Genomic DNA, 19,169 nt, shown 5'->3' with positions numbered 1-19,169 from the left:
TTTCCTCTTCTAAACCTCCTATCACACAACTGCATCTTTCTTTCTTTTTTTTTTTTAACTTTTATTTGGGAATTGGGGGATGGGAACAGCGCTGGGGAATTGGGGGAAGGGGAACAGACAAGTTGCTGTCCTTTTGTTCTTCAGTCTAGTTGTGGAGTACGCTGCTTCACTGGCCCAAGTTGGCACCATCATTGCGCTCTTCCCGGGTGAGGCAGACCAGTCACCGGCTTCTGGATGGCTGCTCACGGCGGCTGCTGGCTACACACGGTAGCCCATGGCAACCCACTGCAGCAGGGGCTGCAGCCTACGCCTCCTCTGGTGACTCACGGGCAGCCCAGCTCCAGATAGAGCTGTTGTTCAGTATCTTAGCTGTAGAGGGCAGTGTCACTGGCCCTCATATGTGGAATCTGAACCGAGGCCCTCTGGTGTCTCAAGCCAGCTCTTAACCAACACGCCACTCGGCGGGTCCCAACTGCATCTTTCTAAAGCATTGTTCTGGTCACATCCCTTCTGCTTTGAAGCATCCTGTGGCCTTCCATTGCTTTTAGCATCGTCTTAGTCCGGCCTTGTCCTCCAAGTGGTGCTGCAACTCAGGACTCCTGGGCTTGACGCAGGGTCCTCAAGTCTGGCTGATACCCCAGCAGGACTTCCCAGAGCCCCCTATGACCTGTTTGGGCCTGAGGAGATGAGACGGGGCTCTTCCTGAAGCAGAATGTCTGAGAAACAGGAGCCTTACAGAAAGCCTTTGGCTCCGACTTGGAATAATGGAATGTTAGGACTAAAAGGCAACTCGGGAAGCCTGTGCTTGACCGATGGAGAAACTGAGCTCCAGAGAGAGGAGTCAGAGCTGTTTCACGAAGAACACGTAGAACCTAACAGGGAGGTCTGTTAAAGGGGATCTCTAGCACCAGTTAAGTTGTGAAGCTTCTTTAGAACTTCACCAGTTACTACACCAAATAGTCCATCTCATTCCCTGGTTTTCGCAGTCATGGACATTCTGCTTTAGGCAAGCCTTGTCTTTTTTTTCTTTCTCCTTTCCCAGGTTTTCTTTCCATGAAAACCTTCCCTGATTTGTTCCAGTCACTTCAGCTTCCTTTTATGACAGGATTTCAATCTTCCCAGCTCATTTGCTTATTTGCAGTTGTTTCCTTTATGATACGTGGATTTTTTTTTCCTCTGATCACCCTGACCCAGCTGTTAGCCCCATGCGGGGCCCACATGTAGGTGTCTTGCGTCCCTCACCTGGGTCTTGGTACAGGGCGCGTGGCAGGGGCGCTAAGCGGGCTGACAGGCTGGTCGTCAATTGGGTTCTAGAGGCCAGAGGCTGTGGTTTCTGCCACTGTCTGCTCTCCCCTTGAAGTTTCTGCCCTCACACATACCTGATAAATAAAGGTATAGTTCTCTAGGGAAGTGGATATTTGAGTGCATATATCTTTATTCTTTGAATTATACAGGTATTACTTATTACAAAATTTTAAACGATTCAGAAAAATAAAAAGTAAAAATCCTCCCCCTTCCTTAAATTCTACATCCCAGAAATAACCATTGTTAATAGTTAGTCTTTCAAATTTTGTAGTAAATATTTACCACATGCCAAGTGCTGTTGTGAGCACTTTTATTTTCTCATTTTATCCTCTCCCAAACCTGCCAAGGTATGAATGATTATCTCCATTTTATAGATTAGGAAATTGAAGAGGGTGGTGATTTTTTTTTTAAACCCATTAAGTGTTATTTGAAGGGCTGTCATGTAGAACAGGGAACAGGTTTGTTTTGGGGTTGTTCTAGAATATCACCCAAACACCATTAGGTAGGAGTGAGGAGGGAGCTGGTTTCTTTGAATGTGGCGAAGCGCTTTCTAGTGCATCCCTCCCTTAATACTGCGGTGACGGAGGCGGCCCTGAGTGGAGCTGGCGAGCCTTTTCACTGGCAGGGTTTAAGTCCCTGCTGGCTGCCATCTGTCAGGGATGCTGAAGAGGAAACCCTCACCAGCAGGAAGGTGGCCAAGGTGACCCCCAGTTCTTTCCCGCTCTGGCTCCTTCTCCGATGAGTAATACTGAACCTTATACTGTGTTTCCCCGAAAATAAGACCGGGTCTTATATTAATTTTTGCTCCAACAATCTACATTTGTTCATTTATTCATGTACAAAAATCTACATTTATTCAAACAGTCATGTCTGGCTGGCGATCTTAACTGGGGCTTATGTTTGGGGTAGGGCTTATATTACGAGCATCCTGAAAAATCATGCTAGGGCTTATTTCTGGTCAAGTCTTATTTTCGGGGAAACACGGTATCTCCTGCTTTGTGGCTAGAGCAGCTCTGTGAAGGAAGAAAGACACCTAGGACATCACTATGGGATGTTAAAATAGTTGTGTGCGCGGGCTGAGTTAACCATGCGGTGTTGCTGTGAGATAAACATAAGGACAGTCGGAAGCCGGTATGGCCCCTCGTCCGGCTTCCCCAGGGGCAGGAGGTGAAAAGAAAAGGAAACAGCCCTTTGGCTCATGTGAGTTTTCAAGGCCTGATCCCCCAGCTGGTGCTCCCAGGGCCAACGACACTTCCTGTTTCAGAGCAGGTACATAATCACTTCAGGAGGTACGAGGTCGAATACCTACAGTTTGCCTTTCGTTGGATGAACAACCTGCTGATGCGGGAACTTCCTCTCCGCTGCACCATCCGCCTGTGGGACACGTACCAGGTAGGAGAGACCGCTGCCTCTCCCCGCTGTGCTGCCCCTGTGCACCTATTTTCTGCCCGCAGTGGAGTGTAGCTGCTCAGAAGTTCCCCCCACCCCCACCACCACCTCCTGTCTAATTCTGCACCTGCCTTAGCTTCATGGGTGGAGCCTCTGCTGTGCAGGCCTCTGTTTGTCCAGCCATGAAAGGGGTGCTATGTGGCTTTCCCACCTTGCAGAAGGATTGGAACTAAGAGGACCAGAGCCAGCTCCTTGTCAGGGTTTGCAGCCCTCACTCTGTGTTTTTGCCTTCCCAGTCGGAACCAGAAGGCTTCTCTCACTTTCACCTCTACGTGTGTGCAGCTTTCTTGATCAAGTGGAGGAAAGAGATCTTGGATGAGGAGGACTTCCAGGTGAGTGGGCAGGAGCTCAGCCTGGGCTGGGGATGAACGGCAGAGTGAGTTACCCCATTAGTGGGGCTGCACAGACAGAAGGTGCCACCACAGGTACCTGGTTGGGAAGGGGAAGGAGAAGGGGGATTCAGAAGAAGCTGCCACTCCCAGCTGGCAGGAAGTCAGTGGGGCCCAGAGCTCTTCAATCTGAGAGGGTCTCAGTGCCAGGAAGGCTGCAGAGCTGCTGGGCAGACCTAAGGGCCTGTCATTCATTCACTGACAAGCGTTTTTGGACGCCTGCCACATGCTAGGCGTCATTGATGATGTCGGATATGTTGGAAAGTAAAACAGGCAGAGCTCACATACTAGTTAGGAGTAGACTTACACTAAACAAAAGCATAGTACATTTAAAAGAATTTTCGAAGGTGATAAGAAAAAAGAAGTTTTAACGTAGAGCAGGATAAAGGGATTATTAGATGGAGGGGAAAGGACAGGTTGCAATTTCAAATAAAGTAGTCAGGAAAGGCTCAGTGAGAAGACGACATTGGAGCAAAGGCTTAGGGAAGGTGCGGGAGCCAGCCATATGGACCTCTGGGGGAAGAACGTGCAGGCCGAGGGGACAGCCATGGCACAGGCGGTAGGGCAGCAGCGTGGTGGTGGCCCGTGTGGCCTGGAGCAGAGTGGTCCAGGGGAAGAGCAGGAAGAGGTGAGGCCAGAGGAGTGACAGGGGACCCAGATCACGGAGGACTTTGCAGACACTGTAAGGACCGTGGCTTTTACTCTGAGTGGAAGGGGATCCCTAAATGGGTCTTGAGCAAAGAAGAGGAACATGACCTGACTTATATTTTCAAAGGACCACTCGGGCTTCCATGTAGACTGTAGGTGTGGGCAAGGGTGGGAGCAGGAGACCGCCCAGGAGGCTTTTGTAGTCCTCTAGGTGAGACCTGAGTGTGGCTGGGGCCTGCATGGTGGCAGTGGAGGGGTGACAAGTGGCCAGATCTTGGATCTATTTTGTAAGAAGAGCCAACAGGAATTCCTGATGAATTGGGTGTAAAGTATAATAGAAAGGGATGAGTCAGCATGGCTTTACAGTTTATGAGAAAGGCGGAGCAGGTTCATGGAGGAGGATCTGGAACTCAGTTCTGAGCATGTTGAATTTTAACTGCCATTAGACAGCCAAATGGAGATATGGAGTAGGCAAGTAAGTCTCATGCTTCTGGAGTTGGAAAGAAAGAGAGGTCCGGACTGGACAGTCACGTTGGGAGCCTTTGGCTCGACAGTCCTTAAAGCCAGGATAGTGGATGAGCTCCCTAAGGAAGGGAGTGTGGACAGAGGAGAGGAGAGGACCAGCCCTGAGCCCTGCCACACTCCTGCACAGAGAGGCCGGGCAAGTAGAGGGATGGAGCGAAGGAGGCAGAGGGATGACTAGGGAGAGTGCAGCATCCTGGGAACACCAAAGGGCAAATGGTAGGTGATGGAAGCCAGGCAGTTGCCCCAGGGGCCCCAGGAATGGGTACTGGGGATTGAGGAGAGAGATCGCCAGGCTCTGTAGTCTGCAGAGAGCAAGGCCTGAGGTTGGTCATGGTCGTTATCTCTGGGGGCAGTAGTGGGCTTTTATTTTCTGCTTTGTACTTTTCTGAACAGAGGGTTGTTGTTTTCTTTTAAATGGGCATATATTTCTTTTAAAAGCAGGGGAAAGAAAGGCAGAGAAGGCGTCATGTTTTTCTAAGTTCTCACTAATAACATGGGTGTTCCCAAGAGCAGCAGCGTCTCCACGTGATCCCCGAGCAGCACCCCTCTGTGATGGGTGTTAGGTGGTGGCTGAAAACAGAAGCCTGTTGAGCAGCTAGATGGAGAGACAGGACCTGACTCGCCCTAGTAAGGGCTTTGGAAGGAAAAGGAAAGCGTGGGCTTCTGTGAGTAGTTGCTGGCTGTGGCGCCGAGGCTTTAGGCAGCTGATGAAGAGCTGCAGCTCCTGCCAACAAGCAGCATATGTGACGTCCTAGTATAAATGAGCACAAGGGGCTGCAATGGCCGTGTTCCGGGTGAGCTATCAGTTTTGATCATGTGGCTGAGGATACCGAGAGCCTGGAATCTAATTTAGTTATCGTGAGCCAGGCTCAGAGGACCTTGTCATATGTGATAAAAGTGCTTCCCAGATTAGCTCAGGGAGTGTGGAAGTGATTTTTGGAATGGCTTTTAGCAATTTATAGTATCGACAGAGCCTAGGACAACAGTCTATGACTTTAAAATTGCGTTAGACATAGAGATGTTCTTTACTGGGTAGCATATTCTATTATCTGGTGGATTTGAGGTCTTTCTACAATAACCCACAGAATAACAATGGGGTTTTTTGTCTGCTGCTGTGTGAACACCTGTTAGTCCTACTTAAACAGGAGCCTCACCTCTTTCTTTCAGACAAAATAGAATGGGCAATGACACTGGATAATCTGCAAAGTTCGTCCCAGCCCCATAGTTCTGCAATTCTATGAATAATGAAAGAAAAAAAAATGTGTCTGGCTGTGTTAGGATAGAGAGGAGGTGCCCTTTAGGAGACAGAGCGTGGAACAGGTGTGAGGAACAAAGCGCAAGAACAGTCTCTGAGATGGTGGGACATTGGCCCCTGACCTCTGCAGAGAAAAGGGCCGCTTGTAATTAAATCACTGCAAAGGGAGCTCTGACAATGACTACAGGTGTCCCAGAGAGCCAAACAGGCTCAGCCTGGGAGAAAGACGTTTGGGAGCTAAAAGCTGCAGCGACTCAAAGGAAAACAACGTGAAGTAGCTGCAGAGAGGAAAGTTAGAGTTGTGGCGGTTTCAGCAGACCAGCCGTGTATCACCCTTAAAAAGCAGGGAAGAACCCACTGTGAGGGGAGCCAGCGGAGGGTGTCGGGAAGCAGCGACCCTGCTTCTAAAGTTGGGGACTATGCAGAATAGTACAGTGTTAAGCCACAGTCTCTGGGGCCAGTCTGCCTGGGGTCAAGTCCTAGCTCTGCCACTTGTTTGGGTGTGCACCCTTAAGAAGTAAATTGACTCTCTATGCCTCAGTCTTCTTACCTGTGAAATGGGGATAAGGGTCCCTGCCTCCTTGGGCTATTAGTATTATACAAATTAATACACATGAAGTAGTTAGCATGGTGGACTGTGCATATAGCCCTCGAAACAGTGAGCTTATCATTATTATCATCCCTGCAATATACTCCAGAGTCTGGGAAGCAGTAAAGTGAAGACAGTTTTAGAAACCGTCTGAGTGGTTTGTTGTGTTTTGTTGGTTTTTTTTTTAGCTGAGCCATCCTGCCTGCCACCTGTTGGCAGCTCAGCGGCAGCTCAGCTCGGGCCGGACTCGAACCGCTGTTGCTCAGAGCTCCTCCTCCTTCCCCCCCTCTTCCCCCTCCTCCTCCTCCTCCTCCTCCTCTTCCTCTCCCTCCTCTCCCTCCTCTCCCTCCTCCTTCTCTTCCTCTTCCTCCTCTTCCCAACACTTCCCCTACCCCCTCACCACCCTTCCCTTCTGTTTGACAATTGCTGGCAGGCTTTCTTCTCACAAAGTAAATGTTCAACAAAAAATTGGTGGTTTTGAAACTGAAAAACAAGTGCTCCAAGGTCCTACCGTTGATCTCCCACCATTCTGGCTCCTGGGTTTTTCTCCTCCCACTGCCAGGAGGCCCTGCGACATCCTGATGCCCTTTCATGCTCTCCCACCCAGGGGGCTGGAAACCTCACACGCGTGTCTGTGGGAAGGAGGTGCTCTCGTGATCACTGGGCATGCGTGCAGGTGACTGGAGCAGAGAGGGCCTCTGGGCCTCGGTCTTGAAGCCCAGCGCACAGCCCTGAGGGAGCTGCTGACCCTCAGAGCCTCCTGCCCACTCAGGGCTGCGGGCCAGACTCAGGAGGGCCGGGGAAGGAGGGAGTCTACTCAAAACAGGCTTTTAAAGGGATTTGTGTGGATGTGTCTCTCTCTCTTAACTTTTTATTTTGAAATAATTTTACACTTACAAAAATGTTGCAAATATCGTACAGAATTCCCCACCCCTATCAGCTGGATATTACATCTTACACACCATGCTACAATTAACCATTCAGGAAACTCGCATTGATAAAATGCTATTAATCTACAGACCTAATTTGAATTTTCCATTTTTCCATTTATGTTCTTTCTCTGGACCAGGGCACTAATCTGAGATAGTTCCTCAACTCTTTCCTTGTCTTTCATGACAAAATTTTCAAATGTTTTTAAGAATACTGATTAGTTATTTTATAGAATGTCACTTAATTGGAGGGTTGTTTGTCATTTTCTGGTGAAGAAATAGAGGGTCATGCCTTTCAGAGAAGAAACCACAGAGGTGATGTGCCCTCGCAGGACCTCCTGTCAGGCAGTGCATGATGTTGGCCTGTCTCCTTACTGCTGCCCTTGGTTTAGGGGGATCTACCAGGCTTCTCCACTTTTATAGAGTTACTATTTTCCCCTTGGTAATTAATAAGTGTCTTCTGGGGAGACACTTTGATACTGTGTAATTACCCTGTTTGTCATCATTCTTTTATCCACTAACTTTCACATCTGTTAATGGTTCTTGCCTGCAATAATCATTATTGTGATGTTTGCCTAGTGATGATTTTCTGTTTTCATCACTTCTGTATTTATTAGTTGGCATTCTACTCTAAGGAAGAGCTGTCCCTTCTCTCCCGTTTACTTATTCAAGTATTTATTTATATCAATGTAAGATTCATGGGTATTTATTTTACTTTATGGGTTTCCCAATTGTCATTATTTGTTTGATGGTCCTGTTGTTCCAGCCTTGGCCCTGGGGTGCTCCTTCAGGTGAGTTCTGGTACCTTTTCAACCCCATCATTTTTAAAGCACTTCCTTACTTTCTGGCACCACAAGAGATTCCAGGCTTATCTCGTATTTTCTTTGCCCCAGCCTTGGACTCAACTGTGTCTCCAAGGAGCCCTGGTTAATGATGCCAGGTTTTTTGCCACTAGAAAGTATTTAGAGTTGTCATGATAACTTTGGAAATAAGATGGTAGGAAAGCATTTATGTGACGTTCAAGAACAGGCAAAACTAGTTGATGGCTGATTCAGGTCAGTGGTTGGTGGGGAGTATTGGGGAGTATTGGGGCAAAACATGGGCCTTCTAGGGCAGGAAGTGTTTTTCTTCTTGATAGGGGTGGTGGTTTTATATATATAAAGCCATCCAGCTGTACACGTAAGATTTGTGTAGTTACTGTGTGCAAGTTATACCACATTTTAAAAGTTAAAAAGAAAGGCTACAGGAAAGCACCTGATAGGAGAAGGGCACATGGCCTCACATGTCATGAGGCCACAACTGAAAGGTTGGGAGGAAAGTAAGTGGTGGAGGAAAATGCAGCAACACTAAACTCTGTTAGACTGCTGCCCATGTAAAAATTTCCCAAATCGAAATGGACAGAAGCTTCCTTTCTCACAGGGGCAGGCTGACGAGTAAGTGATTGTACTTGAATCTCGGTACCAAGTGAGGATCTTGATATTGGCAGCTTGGGGACTTGAAGAAAAAAGTGTAACCCATAGGATTCAGGGCTGACAAGTCACAGAACTAATCAGATGCAAGGTGGTGGCTCTGCAAGAGGTGGTGAAGTAGTGAGTGTGTTGGGGCGTGAGTGGTGATGGTGGGAAACCTTCCTGGCTGAAGGGAAGCTTTTGTGGTGGTTAGATAGACTGACATTGGCCTTGGACATGAGACCCTAATTCGTAACCAGCGGGGCCTCCACTTGCAGTTGTGAACTGCCATGGGAGAGAGTGGGGGCTTCTCTCCCCCAGCTGTGAGCCTGACGAGGGCTCTACCAGCCCACGGGGGCCTGTCAGGCTGTTGTGGATCCTAGAAGGAGGAGATAAGCAAAAGGGACTCCGCAAGGCAATAGGCTGAGCACGTGACAGCTGTCCCCACTCTGCTGTAAGGCCACACCGAGAGCAGGCCCTTCTCAGCACTTGCCCTGGCCTGCACTTCGCTAGGTTCTTCTCCCTGATGGGAAGTAGAGGAGAGGCTGCTGCAGCCAGCCACGCAGAGGTCTGCCAAAGGGTTTTCCTGGCAGAGGAACAGCCAGAGCCAAGGCCCTGCACGGTAAGAGGTTGAGGTGCTGGCGGAGGGAGGAGGCAGTGAGAAGGCAGTGTGGCTGGAGTAGCAGAGGAGGCGAGGGGAGAGCGCTGGTGAAGACCGTGGAAAGGAGGTTGGGCTTGATTCTAAAGCAGGGAAACTTCTACCCCCTTCCTTTGTCACATCAGCAGCCCGAGCCCTAAAGCCTGGCCCTGTAACGTCTGGGCCTTGACCCACACTGCTAGCTCTTTGGAGATGGGATGAGGAGGGATGCCTTGGTCTCACCCCAAAAGCCAGCCAAGTCACTGGGATGTACAGCCCCTTGTTAAATAAGAAAATAATAGCAACGGGAGTTGACTTCCCGGCTTCTGCCCGCTCGCCGAGGCTGAGCCTGGAATGTTAAATAGGACTGGGAAAGCCACAGAGTTAGGTCACTGGAAAACAGGTTTGTATTCCTGACACCAAGGGGTAGAGTACGCCATTGAGGCAGGTATGGGTGTCAGACTTCAGGGGAGACTTCCCCATGTCAAGCCCAGAGGGACAGGAAACCTGAGTGAGTTCTGTGAGTGAGTGTGGCAGGCCCTCTGTGGGTCAGGGCGCCACCATGTAACTCAACCAAACAAAAGGAGTTACTGGGAGGGAGAAGGAAAACACCTCCCAAAATAAAAAATTCAGTGTGTGTTTAGAACATGAGCTATGCCAAACTGTGGGCACTCAGGAAAAACAGCGTGCAGGAAATTTGTACAGATCGGCAGTGGTTCTACGATGGTGGGCAGCGGTGGAGTGGGGGTGGCCTCCTAGAGAATGCTAACCTGCTCGCCTCTGAGCTCTGGGGAGTGGCTGTCACCATGGGTGACTAGGACGAGCAGGTTCCTGACAGCACTAGTGAGCGTGCACATGCACGGGATCTTCAGTCTTACCGCAGCAATGACCCTGAGCATCACTGAAACTAGAAGAAATGAGTGTAGTAGAGCAAGCCCGGGTTCAGGGGAGCAAGCCCCAGATCACAGTGGCCAAAGCCTTCATGCCCGCCGTTCGCACTGCTGCACGGCCATCCTTATTGGCCTTCCATCAAGGTCATCAAGGCCCATCAAGGGTAAAGCTTCTGTGATCCCTCCCCCATTGTTTCAAGATGTACATTCCACCAAGGACCCAGGCCTCAGAGCACACAGTGAGCATCAGGGAACGAACAGCTTGCAGATAAGGGGCGGGTGCCAGCTGCTCTGAGAACGGCCACCTGCCCGAGCTTGCAAACCAGTGCCTGTCAGCCCGCTCCTGAGCCTGGCTTTTAGTCCCCAGCCCACCCAGGATTTGTGGCCTCGTTTTCTTGAATCACTAACAATGAGAAGCTAACATTTTGCATTTTGTAATAAATCATTATGTTTCAAAAAATATTGTACAGAATAAAGTAACACAGGAAGCCTGGAAACTTAATGATTATAATTCTGTATCTAGGAAAAGTGTGTGCCTGAGTCAGAACAGGCACCTGACCTAATGCCTAGTCACCCTACAGTCTAAAAAGTCACCTTGGGACAGCATCTGTGGGAGCCCACAAGAGCTTGGGACCCCACGGAGATGCCAGGGTGGTGCCAACAAGGCCTCAGGTGTCTCAGCTGATTTCGAGGGGACACCAGGGACCAGTCATCAAAATTCCTTTTATGACATAAAACGGGAACCTGTAAGAAAGTCATGGGGGCCAGCTGATGACTCTAAACCAGAGTAGCAGCTGGTCCCAGAATCCTTCGCTCTCATCTTACGGAAGAAAATCTTAGAGAGATTCCTACTCTGAAAATATCTTTTGTAGGAGAGGAGACGGGTCAGAGTCATTAAATGCAGCAGTGCTAAGCCCGTGGGATGTTCCGGGCCTAAATAACCAACAAATGTAAATAAATCCCTTGAACCAGATGGCATCCACCCACCACTTCTGCAGGAACTCAAGGGGAGGATTGTGGAACGTTGCCCAAGCGTGGGCCCCATCTTTACAGATATCCAGTGAATTGCCAGTTTAAACCCTGCCCAGAAGAAGGATTTGTGATTAACACTTTCTTCCACAAGCTATAATCATTCGGTTTCTACCTCTTTTTCTTTTCCCGAAATTTATCAATGTATTGGGCAGGTTTTCCCATTGTTACAGCACTAGGAGGATGGGGGCGGGGGGGGGGGGGGGGTGAGTGCATTCCTAGGCATAGCCACTAGGTGGCAGAATGGTTTCTCACACTTGGCCTCACTGCTGGTGAGGGAGGTGGGAGGTTAGCTTGGCCAGGGGTAGAATTATTTCCAGGCTTCTAGCAAGGCTACAAGAATTGGAAATTACAGGTAGACCCTACCCCAACAAAGAATATTCTCTTCTAGAGAGATCACCCCTTTGTTGGTTGCTTTTGTTTGCCAATTGTATGTATATATAACCATTACAGAAAAATGAGGGGAAAAAAAATTAAGTACCTGAGATCTTACCACACAAAGGTGATACATTTCCTTCCAGGCATTTCATTATGCACGTCTATATAAACAAACTCATATTGTGTGTATGTAATGTTAATGGAACCATTTTCTATACTTTGTTTTGTAACCTCCCTATCACTTTACAAAATATAGTGGATGTTCTATAATGTCAAAGAGTATAGATCTACATCATGTCCTCCATTTTTTAAATTTTTTACACATTACATGTGTAAAAATTTTGAAAACATTAAAATAACTTGGCTGTAAGGTATTGTTTTACAGATTTACCTTTATTTAATGAAAATCACTCTCTGTGTGATGTCTAGGAGTTTCCTTCCTTGGGATCTCAGTATGAGGCCTGCATCTCAAGTGTGTTTTTAGTCCCTCAGGAGCTTTTTAATTCCACTAGTGGTAACAGCAGACCTGGTTGCCTGTGGGAATCATTAGAGACAGTTGTGAAAGGAGTGGATTGCTGGGTCACATCCCAGGTCTTTAGAATCCAAAACACCAGGAATGAGACTTGGGCCCATGTATTTCTAAGAGTTTCTGCAGTCGATTCAGCTCTTGCAGGCTGGTTGGAACCACTGGCTGTGATGATAAGTGGGAGGATCACGAGAAGCCCTAACGATCCCATTGAGTCTCCAGGACCCTGGAATGGTCTTGCTCATGTTCTGGATGAGGCCAAGCAAATGTCATTCCTTCAGCTTCCCTTCCGTGGAAAATGGGGGCTGGTTCTGAGTCAATGAGATGTGCCCTCAAGAAATAGGATAGCAATTTGGCCTCACCCGGTGAACTGATTGAAAGTGGGAGTGAGATCCTATGCCAACAAAAGCAACTTGTACAAAAAAAGAAAGTTTTCCAATGAATGAAGTTAAAAAATGTAACATTAAGTGTTAATGTGGGCACTTGAATGTCCCAAACTAGACTCTGGAAGGAAGTATAAGAGTTCTTGTGAATTGTGGTGTGGGTCAAGAGAAGGACAAGCCACAGGAAGATCAGGGGACTTAAACCTAGGGTCCACATCTAGAAGTCAGGAGATCCCCGCATGGGAATGGAAAAATAATTATAGTTTTATTTTCCGTGACCCCCTAATTCAAAGTCAGCATTTCCTGCAATAATGAGCATGGGCAACAAAGCACAGTGATGTTAGTGGGACCTCTCTGTCGCTAATTGCGAGTATTTTCATGTCCTATTAAGTTGTTTCAAGTATCTCAAAACATTGTTCATCACTACTTTGAAATTATGGTAGTTATTTCATCTGCCGTTATATCTTGTTATAGAATATATTCATGAAGTACATTAAAAAGGTGATACCTTTTCCAGGTTGGGTGGGGGTGGGGTGCTTGGGGGGAAGGCACAGGAAGCAGGAGGGGTGTCAAAGGGGCCAGAGGTCAGGGGGACTGGAGGTCATGGGGAACTGTATTACATACCAAGGGACAACATTTTAAAAAAACTAAGTTGAGATAAAAATGATAGTTCTCTTTGAAAAACAAAAAAGGTGGATTTAGAGCTGAGGCCAAGACAGAGCCCAGGGAGAAATGAGCACCCCAGAGAAGTTCAGAGCAGCTGAAAGTTTTTAAAAGCAGCGTTAGCATGTGGGGGGTAGATTGAATGAATATCAGTGGCTGGTTGAGGAACTGGTCAGGTTGAGTGAATCTCAGTATCAGTGATGTGACGGGAGGGGGTGTTTGTTTACCTTAAATCAGGAAAGATGCCAGCAGCGGTGGGCTGGGAGAGTAGATGGATAGAAAAGCACAGAGCCTGATTGCTTTCTCATATGTTCTTCCTGTGGGTCCATCACCATTTTGACTTAAGGCTTTGAGTTCTATTCTCAGGCTGGAGACCTCAGGGAAAGGAGTTGCAATTAACAAAGTTTGTTTGTTGAGCGTATTCAGAGCTGATGGAGATCTAGGGAAATGAGCATGTTTATGGAATGCATTTTCTGGATGAGTATTAAGTACTTTAAAGACTTTCATGCCCTTTGACACAGTGATTTTCATTCCTAGGAATCTTGCCCAAGGAAATAATCTAAAATATGGCTTTAGCACAAGGCTGTTCATTATAATTTCATTATAGTAAAAACTAGAAATAATCAAGTGCTCAAAACATGAAAATGTAGAGTAAATTATGGTACATCTGCATCATGGAAAATTGTTTGACCATTAATAATGTCTACAGGGAGTTTTTAATATTAGAGGAAGTGCTTATGATAAATACTAAATAGATTCAAAATTATATAGAGAAAATATTTCAACTGTGTAAAATGTGCAGGAAAAGGACTGGAAGGAAATATGCCAAAACATTTAGAAGTAGCTTCCTCTTGATTATGAAGTTATGGGTAATTTATTTTCTGCCTTTTTACTTTTTACTAAACAGAACTCCCACAGAATGTGTATTACTCAAAAAAAGTTATATCACACTAGTAACATACAAAGAGTTTATTGTAAAAATTGGAAACAAAGGTCTTGAAAGTTATAGAAGTATGATGAGAAAATGTGAAAGTCTCCCATCCCTAAAAGGAACCAGTTTACAGTACACCACCTAACCTTCTAAAATTTTATATACACATGTGCATAAGTAAATTACAAATATTATGTTTTCCAGTTTACCTGAATGATATATATATTTTTCTGCAACTTACTTTTCATTTTTGCTCCTGTCTTACATATCTTTCCACCTTGGCACATGTAAGTCCTTCATTTGTTAAAGGAGCTGCTTTGTATTTCATGATACGGATAATCATGGTTAATCTCACTATTCCTGTACTGACGGATACTTCCCCAGTGTCATTATGCCCCCTATTTGAAGCAGTGATGCAGTGAATACCTTTGTGTAGGAGTGTGACTATTTCCCTAGGAGGGGGACATAGAAGTAGAGCTGCTAGATCAAACCCCGCGTGCGTTTCTGATTTTGACAGACATGGCCTGTATTTGTTAAGATGAGACAAATTTGCCTCCTGTAACCAAGACCTTAGAATAACAGTGGCTTAAAACAAGGTAGTTGTTTACTTCTCTGCGATGAACAGCCTACGTGTAAGCAGCCCAGGGCTAGTATGGCTCTGTTGTCGGAGAGTAGGCCCTTCTCAGCGCGAAGTCCAGGTCCTTGGCAACTCGAGCAAAGAACTGAATAGATACCGGAGTAAAAAGTAGTTTATTAGAAAAGATAGTACATTTCAAAGAGTTTGGAGCGGGCCACGTGCAAAGGCCAGGCTCAAAAGGCTCAAAAAGGGGAGGAAGGGGTTCAAAACGGGAAGAAGCGCTCAAAAAGAGCAGGGCGGATTTCCTTGGACTTGGAGTTTTTATCCCCTTTCTCTAGAACGGGCTGTTCCCCAATCAAGTGGGACCACTTGATTGTCACCTGTGATTGACAAGAGGTACTGCGAAGGTGCCAGTGACTGGTCTAATTTAGTTGGGTATTTTGTGCCCACTTGTTTTCCCGCAGGGTAGGTAATTACAATACAAAAGGGAGTTTTGGGAGTAGGGGGATGTCCCCTTGGCAGTCTATGGGACATGCAGGAATGCAGAGACCCAATGCCTGCCTCTAACTGCCTGCCTTGTTTTCCCCTTGAGAGATGTGATCCCCATAAAATCTCTATGGGAAGCTGAGGGACAGGAGGTCTCTTCTTCTGTATCTGCTTCCTGCTGGGCAGGGGCATAGAGCTGTCCCTGCCTATTGGGGGATTCACGGAACTCTCCCCTAGCTGATCTCAGATGAGAGGAAGGGGTCTCGAGCTCCACCTGGAAGACCGTGTTGGCTTCTTTGGTTGTGACTGGCAATCTTGTTGGGGTATCCTCTGTATCTCCAAGGTCCCTGATTGAGGAGAAATAGATTTTAATTAATAAATCTGTTAGCTCTCATGAAGCCTGTGGCCATTCAGCCTGTCACTCAGGTGGCATCAGTTGTCTGGGCCCAGAATGGGTTTGGCATTTAGCTAACTGGCCTGGGGGGATATTAGGAAGTCACAGGCTTTCAAGTAGTTATCTGAAGCAGGGGTAGGAGACTTCTATTGTTTAGGATTCAGAAACTGATTTACAAAGCAATCAAGAAGCAGGGTGATAGGAGAATTCTGTGATTCAGGCTAGGAGCAATCTTTAGAATAGGATTCACAGACTGATTAGAAGAGTAATCAAAGCAAAGAGCTAAGAAACTAAGGAACTAGGGAGGAGACAACGTTTCTATACTTAACATTTATTTCTATAGGAAAGAAAACTTAAAAGTCTTTGGAGGGGCCACTCTCCTGGCCGGTAACAACTGCAGCCCCACTGCAGCCTACACCATTGCCAGCGACTCACGGCAGCCCAGCTCCAGGTCAAGCTGTTGTTCACCATCTTAGCTGTAGAGGGCAGTGTCACTGGCCCTAATGTGGGATCCGAACCTGGGCTCTGCTGCTCAGAGCTGGCATCGCAAGCCAACTCTTAACCAACGCGCCACTCGGCCGGCTCTATTTTTATTCTTATATCATCTTTAATAGGCTATTTCCATAGAGCTGTTTGAATGGCCTGGGCTTTGAAAACGGAATAGAATTTAGATAGATGGAGGAGAAAAGAGAAGGTGTTCCAAGAAAATGGAACAACTTAAATTAAACTGTGGAGGCACAGATAAATCTGGCAGGATGAGGCATGTACATCGGGAACAGTGGAAAATAAGCCAGACGGGTCGAGGATGGTGTGTGGAGAACAGGGCAGAGGGCAGATATGGTAATTACAAGTTAACATGGGTATTTCAGAAAGATGTCAGATGCAAAATGATATGGAGCAGTCTCCAGTAAAGGTTTTTGTTCTTGCTTTTAAAAAGAAGCAAATTAAGTCCCTAACCAAAGGGAAATGGTTGAGTAAATTAGGGTATAGCCATGTGATAGAGTACTAATACTGAATATAATCATTTTTGAAGGCTGCATGGAAAAGCATGAAAATTACAGTTAAATTATTTGGAAGCACATAAAATCATAATTATGATGACAACTATTCAAATAAATATGCATGTGGAAAAGACTGAAAAGAAATACTTCAAAATTGGGAGAGATACTTGGATGATGAGTGATTATTTTTCTCTTGTAAATGTCCTTCTTCATTGTTGTCATTCTCTGTGTATACTATTTTTAAAGAGGCAAGTGTGAGTGGATCCGAGAGCCAGCAGAGGCTTTTCATGGCTTCCTGAAGGTGAACTGGGAGCTGAGGGCTGTGTGCCGTTTCGGAGGAGAGCCGCCAGACCCTCTGGGATGTGTGGGGGCCCCATTCCAGGGCCGGCTGCCCCTTCGCTCTGTCACTCCGGGATGATAAAAGCCCTTTTCTTGCATTTCAGGGTCTCCTCATGCTGTTACAAAACCTACCTACAATACACTGGGGCAACGAAGAGATCGGGCTGCTTCTCGCTGAGGCGTACAGACTTAAGTACATGTTTGCCGACGCCCCTAATCACTACCGGCGATAGGTGCTGTCTCCCCACAAGGACCCAGACTGCCCGCATCTCCGATGGCAATCTGATCACGGCGGCCACTGTGCGAGCCCCGGCCAGGAACCAGTCCTGCTGTAAAAAGCTCACATCCGCCACCCAAGTCTTAACTCTCTGGCGTGCCTGTCCACCACTCCATGTCTCCGGATGGGTCTCCTGGACCGCTGTCAGTATTCCATGCCACGGGGATGGGCCCCACTCTGGGAGAGGACAGAAAAGGAGGTACAGGGTTGTCTGCCCCTTTAAAAGAAACTGGACAAATGCAGGGAAGGCTCAGGGTCTTAACTCCCATCGTCTCTCCGTGGACTGGCTGTCTCTTGCCTCCCAGCCCCAAATGATACTGTTGTGCTTTGTGACATAGTTTGATTCAATCACAGGTCAAAAAACGCCTTATGTTTTCAGAAGACTCTTGGCCCCTCCTCCCTCTCCCCAGCTCCCAACCCTTTCCCTCCTGCCCTAGTCTGAGCCAGTGAGGGGCAGCTTTCAGACCATGGTTCTCAGATGGGGGAGGCACCGATGCTTTGAACTCTGGGAAGAGGCCTACACCCAAGGGCTAGGAATTTTATTTTTCCTTTTCTCACCAGCACGTGAGCGTGCATTTGTGTGTGTGTGGATGAGTACACACACCCATCAGCATTTACTTACACGTCTGAATTTCTGTGTCCAGACTAGCCCCCTCTCAACCCGCTGGGAAGGGCCCCAGTGACCAAGTGTACACGCACCCCTTGAGAAAGGATCAGGGCAGGGGCCGGAGAAGGGGCCTTTTACCTCTCCAAACCCTTTTTCCATGACTACCCCACTCCAAGATATTATTTGTAAATTGTGTTATTATGTATATGGGTAAAGATGTACAAATATATGTCCTCTTTGTAGCAGATATGATTTTATATTTATAACGTGCATCAACATGTGAAAGCAATCTAGGTCACTAGCACAGATGAGGTTGCCAGGGAAGTGGCTTTGGTGCCTCCGGGTTGGTTTCTAGGTGCCCCCCCCCCCACGCCCCACGCCCATGAGGGAAGTGAATGGGAGCCTGCTAGAGTGAGTGTAGCTGAGCAGATGGAGCTGCTCTGAAAACCAGTGGCAGCCATCCCAAACATCAGTGTCTCAGAGTGTTTTTCTCCTCCCCGTCCCTGGGCCTTTGTGGGGCATCTGCCCTGCTCCCTCCCCATCTCCAGCAGACATTATCCCCACCCTTCACCCCTAGCAGCCTCCCAGAGAGGACCACAGAGGCGAAGCCCTTCCTCATGTTTTTAGCCCATGCCTTTCCCTTGGAATCGGTGGAGGGCTTTTGTTTCCACATTTTTAAGTCAGCATTATATTTAAGACAGAAACCAACTGTCAGTGCCAAGGAAAGGGGTTTCCTGTGTGCCCCTGAGGTTTGGGGCTCTTCTCAGAGAGAGGTATTCGGTGCCCCCCACTGTCACCATCATACCCCACTCTCAGCTCATGAGATGTGTGACCCATGTTCGATTTTTGGTGTTTGGTAGTAGAGAAGTGGGGGATGGCGGCAAGCAACTGTCAACTTCTTGGTAAGCCAAGCAGTGTCCCCAGCGGGTGACACCCTTGAGCCCCTGCCAGTGGAGCCCCAGCACGCAGGCATGTTCATTTCACATCTGGAGCTGTTTCTCAGGCATCTTCCCAACCCTGTCCCCTTCCCCTTCAGTGTGCCTCAGTGGTCTCCTCCACAGAGAGGGCTCGTGACCTGCCCTCAGCCGGACTGAAGAAAGACACTTGTGTTCCCAAGTGGTGGTTTTATTTTTTTAGTTTTTATGTTTGTATGGGAAATTGTGGATAAAGTGAAAGAATTGTAAATAAATAGTGTATTTCCTCCTCCACTGCCGATTATTCTCGCATGGCTTTGTGTAACCTGGAACCTAAGGAGTCTCTTTTCTCGGGTTTTTCTTGTTGATACTAGTCAGGATGGGGGACACGCCTTCTGTTGGGCAAGCAGGGGATCAACAGAAATCAAAAGGCAGTCTCAGAGGACATCAGCAAACCCCTTATTACTGAGCACCTCCTCTGCAAAGCATCCTGTGGAAACTCCGAAAATGAAATAAAAACATGGATCCTAATAGCTGACATTTATACAGCACCTCACCACGTGCCAAGCACTGGGATAAGCGCTAATGTGGATCATTTAA

The 19,169-nt window shown here is 47.4% G+C and overlaps 1 protein-coding gene across 3 annotated transcripts in view; it reads left to right on the top strand.

Moving 5' to 3' along the window:
- The window catches only part of TBC1D22B (TBC1 domain family member 22B), an 81,364-nt gene extending 62,496 nt beyond the window's left edge, over window positions 1-18,868 (top strand). For all 3 annotated transcript variants that reach the window (XM_019666575.1, XM_019666576.1, XM_019666574.1), the window contains 3 exons: window positions 2,570-2,697; window positions 2,991-3,086; window positions 16,876-18,868. In XM_019666575.1, coding sequence (XP_019522120.1) covers window positions 2,570-2,697; window positions 2,991-3,086; window positions 16,876-17,004 — 353 coding nt within the window. In that variant the 3' untranslated portion in view covers window positions 17,005-18,868. The remainder of the gene's footprint in view (window positions 1-2,569; window positions 2,698-2,990; window positions 3,087-16,875) is intronic.
- Window positions 18,869-19,169: the final 301 nt, after the last annotated feature.

This window comes from Hipposideros armiger, unplaced genomic scaffold (assembly GCF_001890085.2).
Source record: "Hipposideros armiger isolate ML-2016 unplaced genomic scaffold, ASM189008v1 scaffold_475, whole genome shotgun sequence".
NCBI classification, from domain to species: domain Eukaryota; kingdom Metazoa; phylum Chordata; class Mammalia; order Chiroptera; family Hipposideridae; genus Hipposideros; species Hipposideros armiger.
The sequence above is the reverse complement of the archived record's forward strand: the minus strand, read 5'-3'. Positions and strand labels throughout refer to the sequence as shown.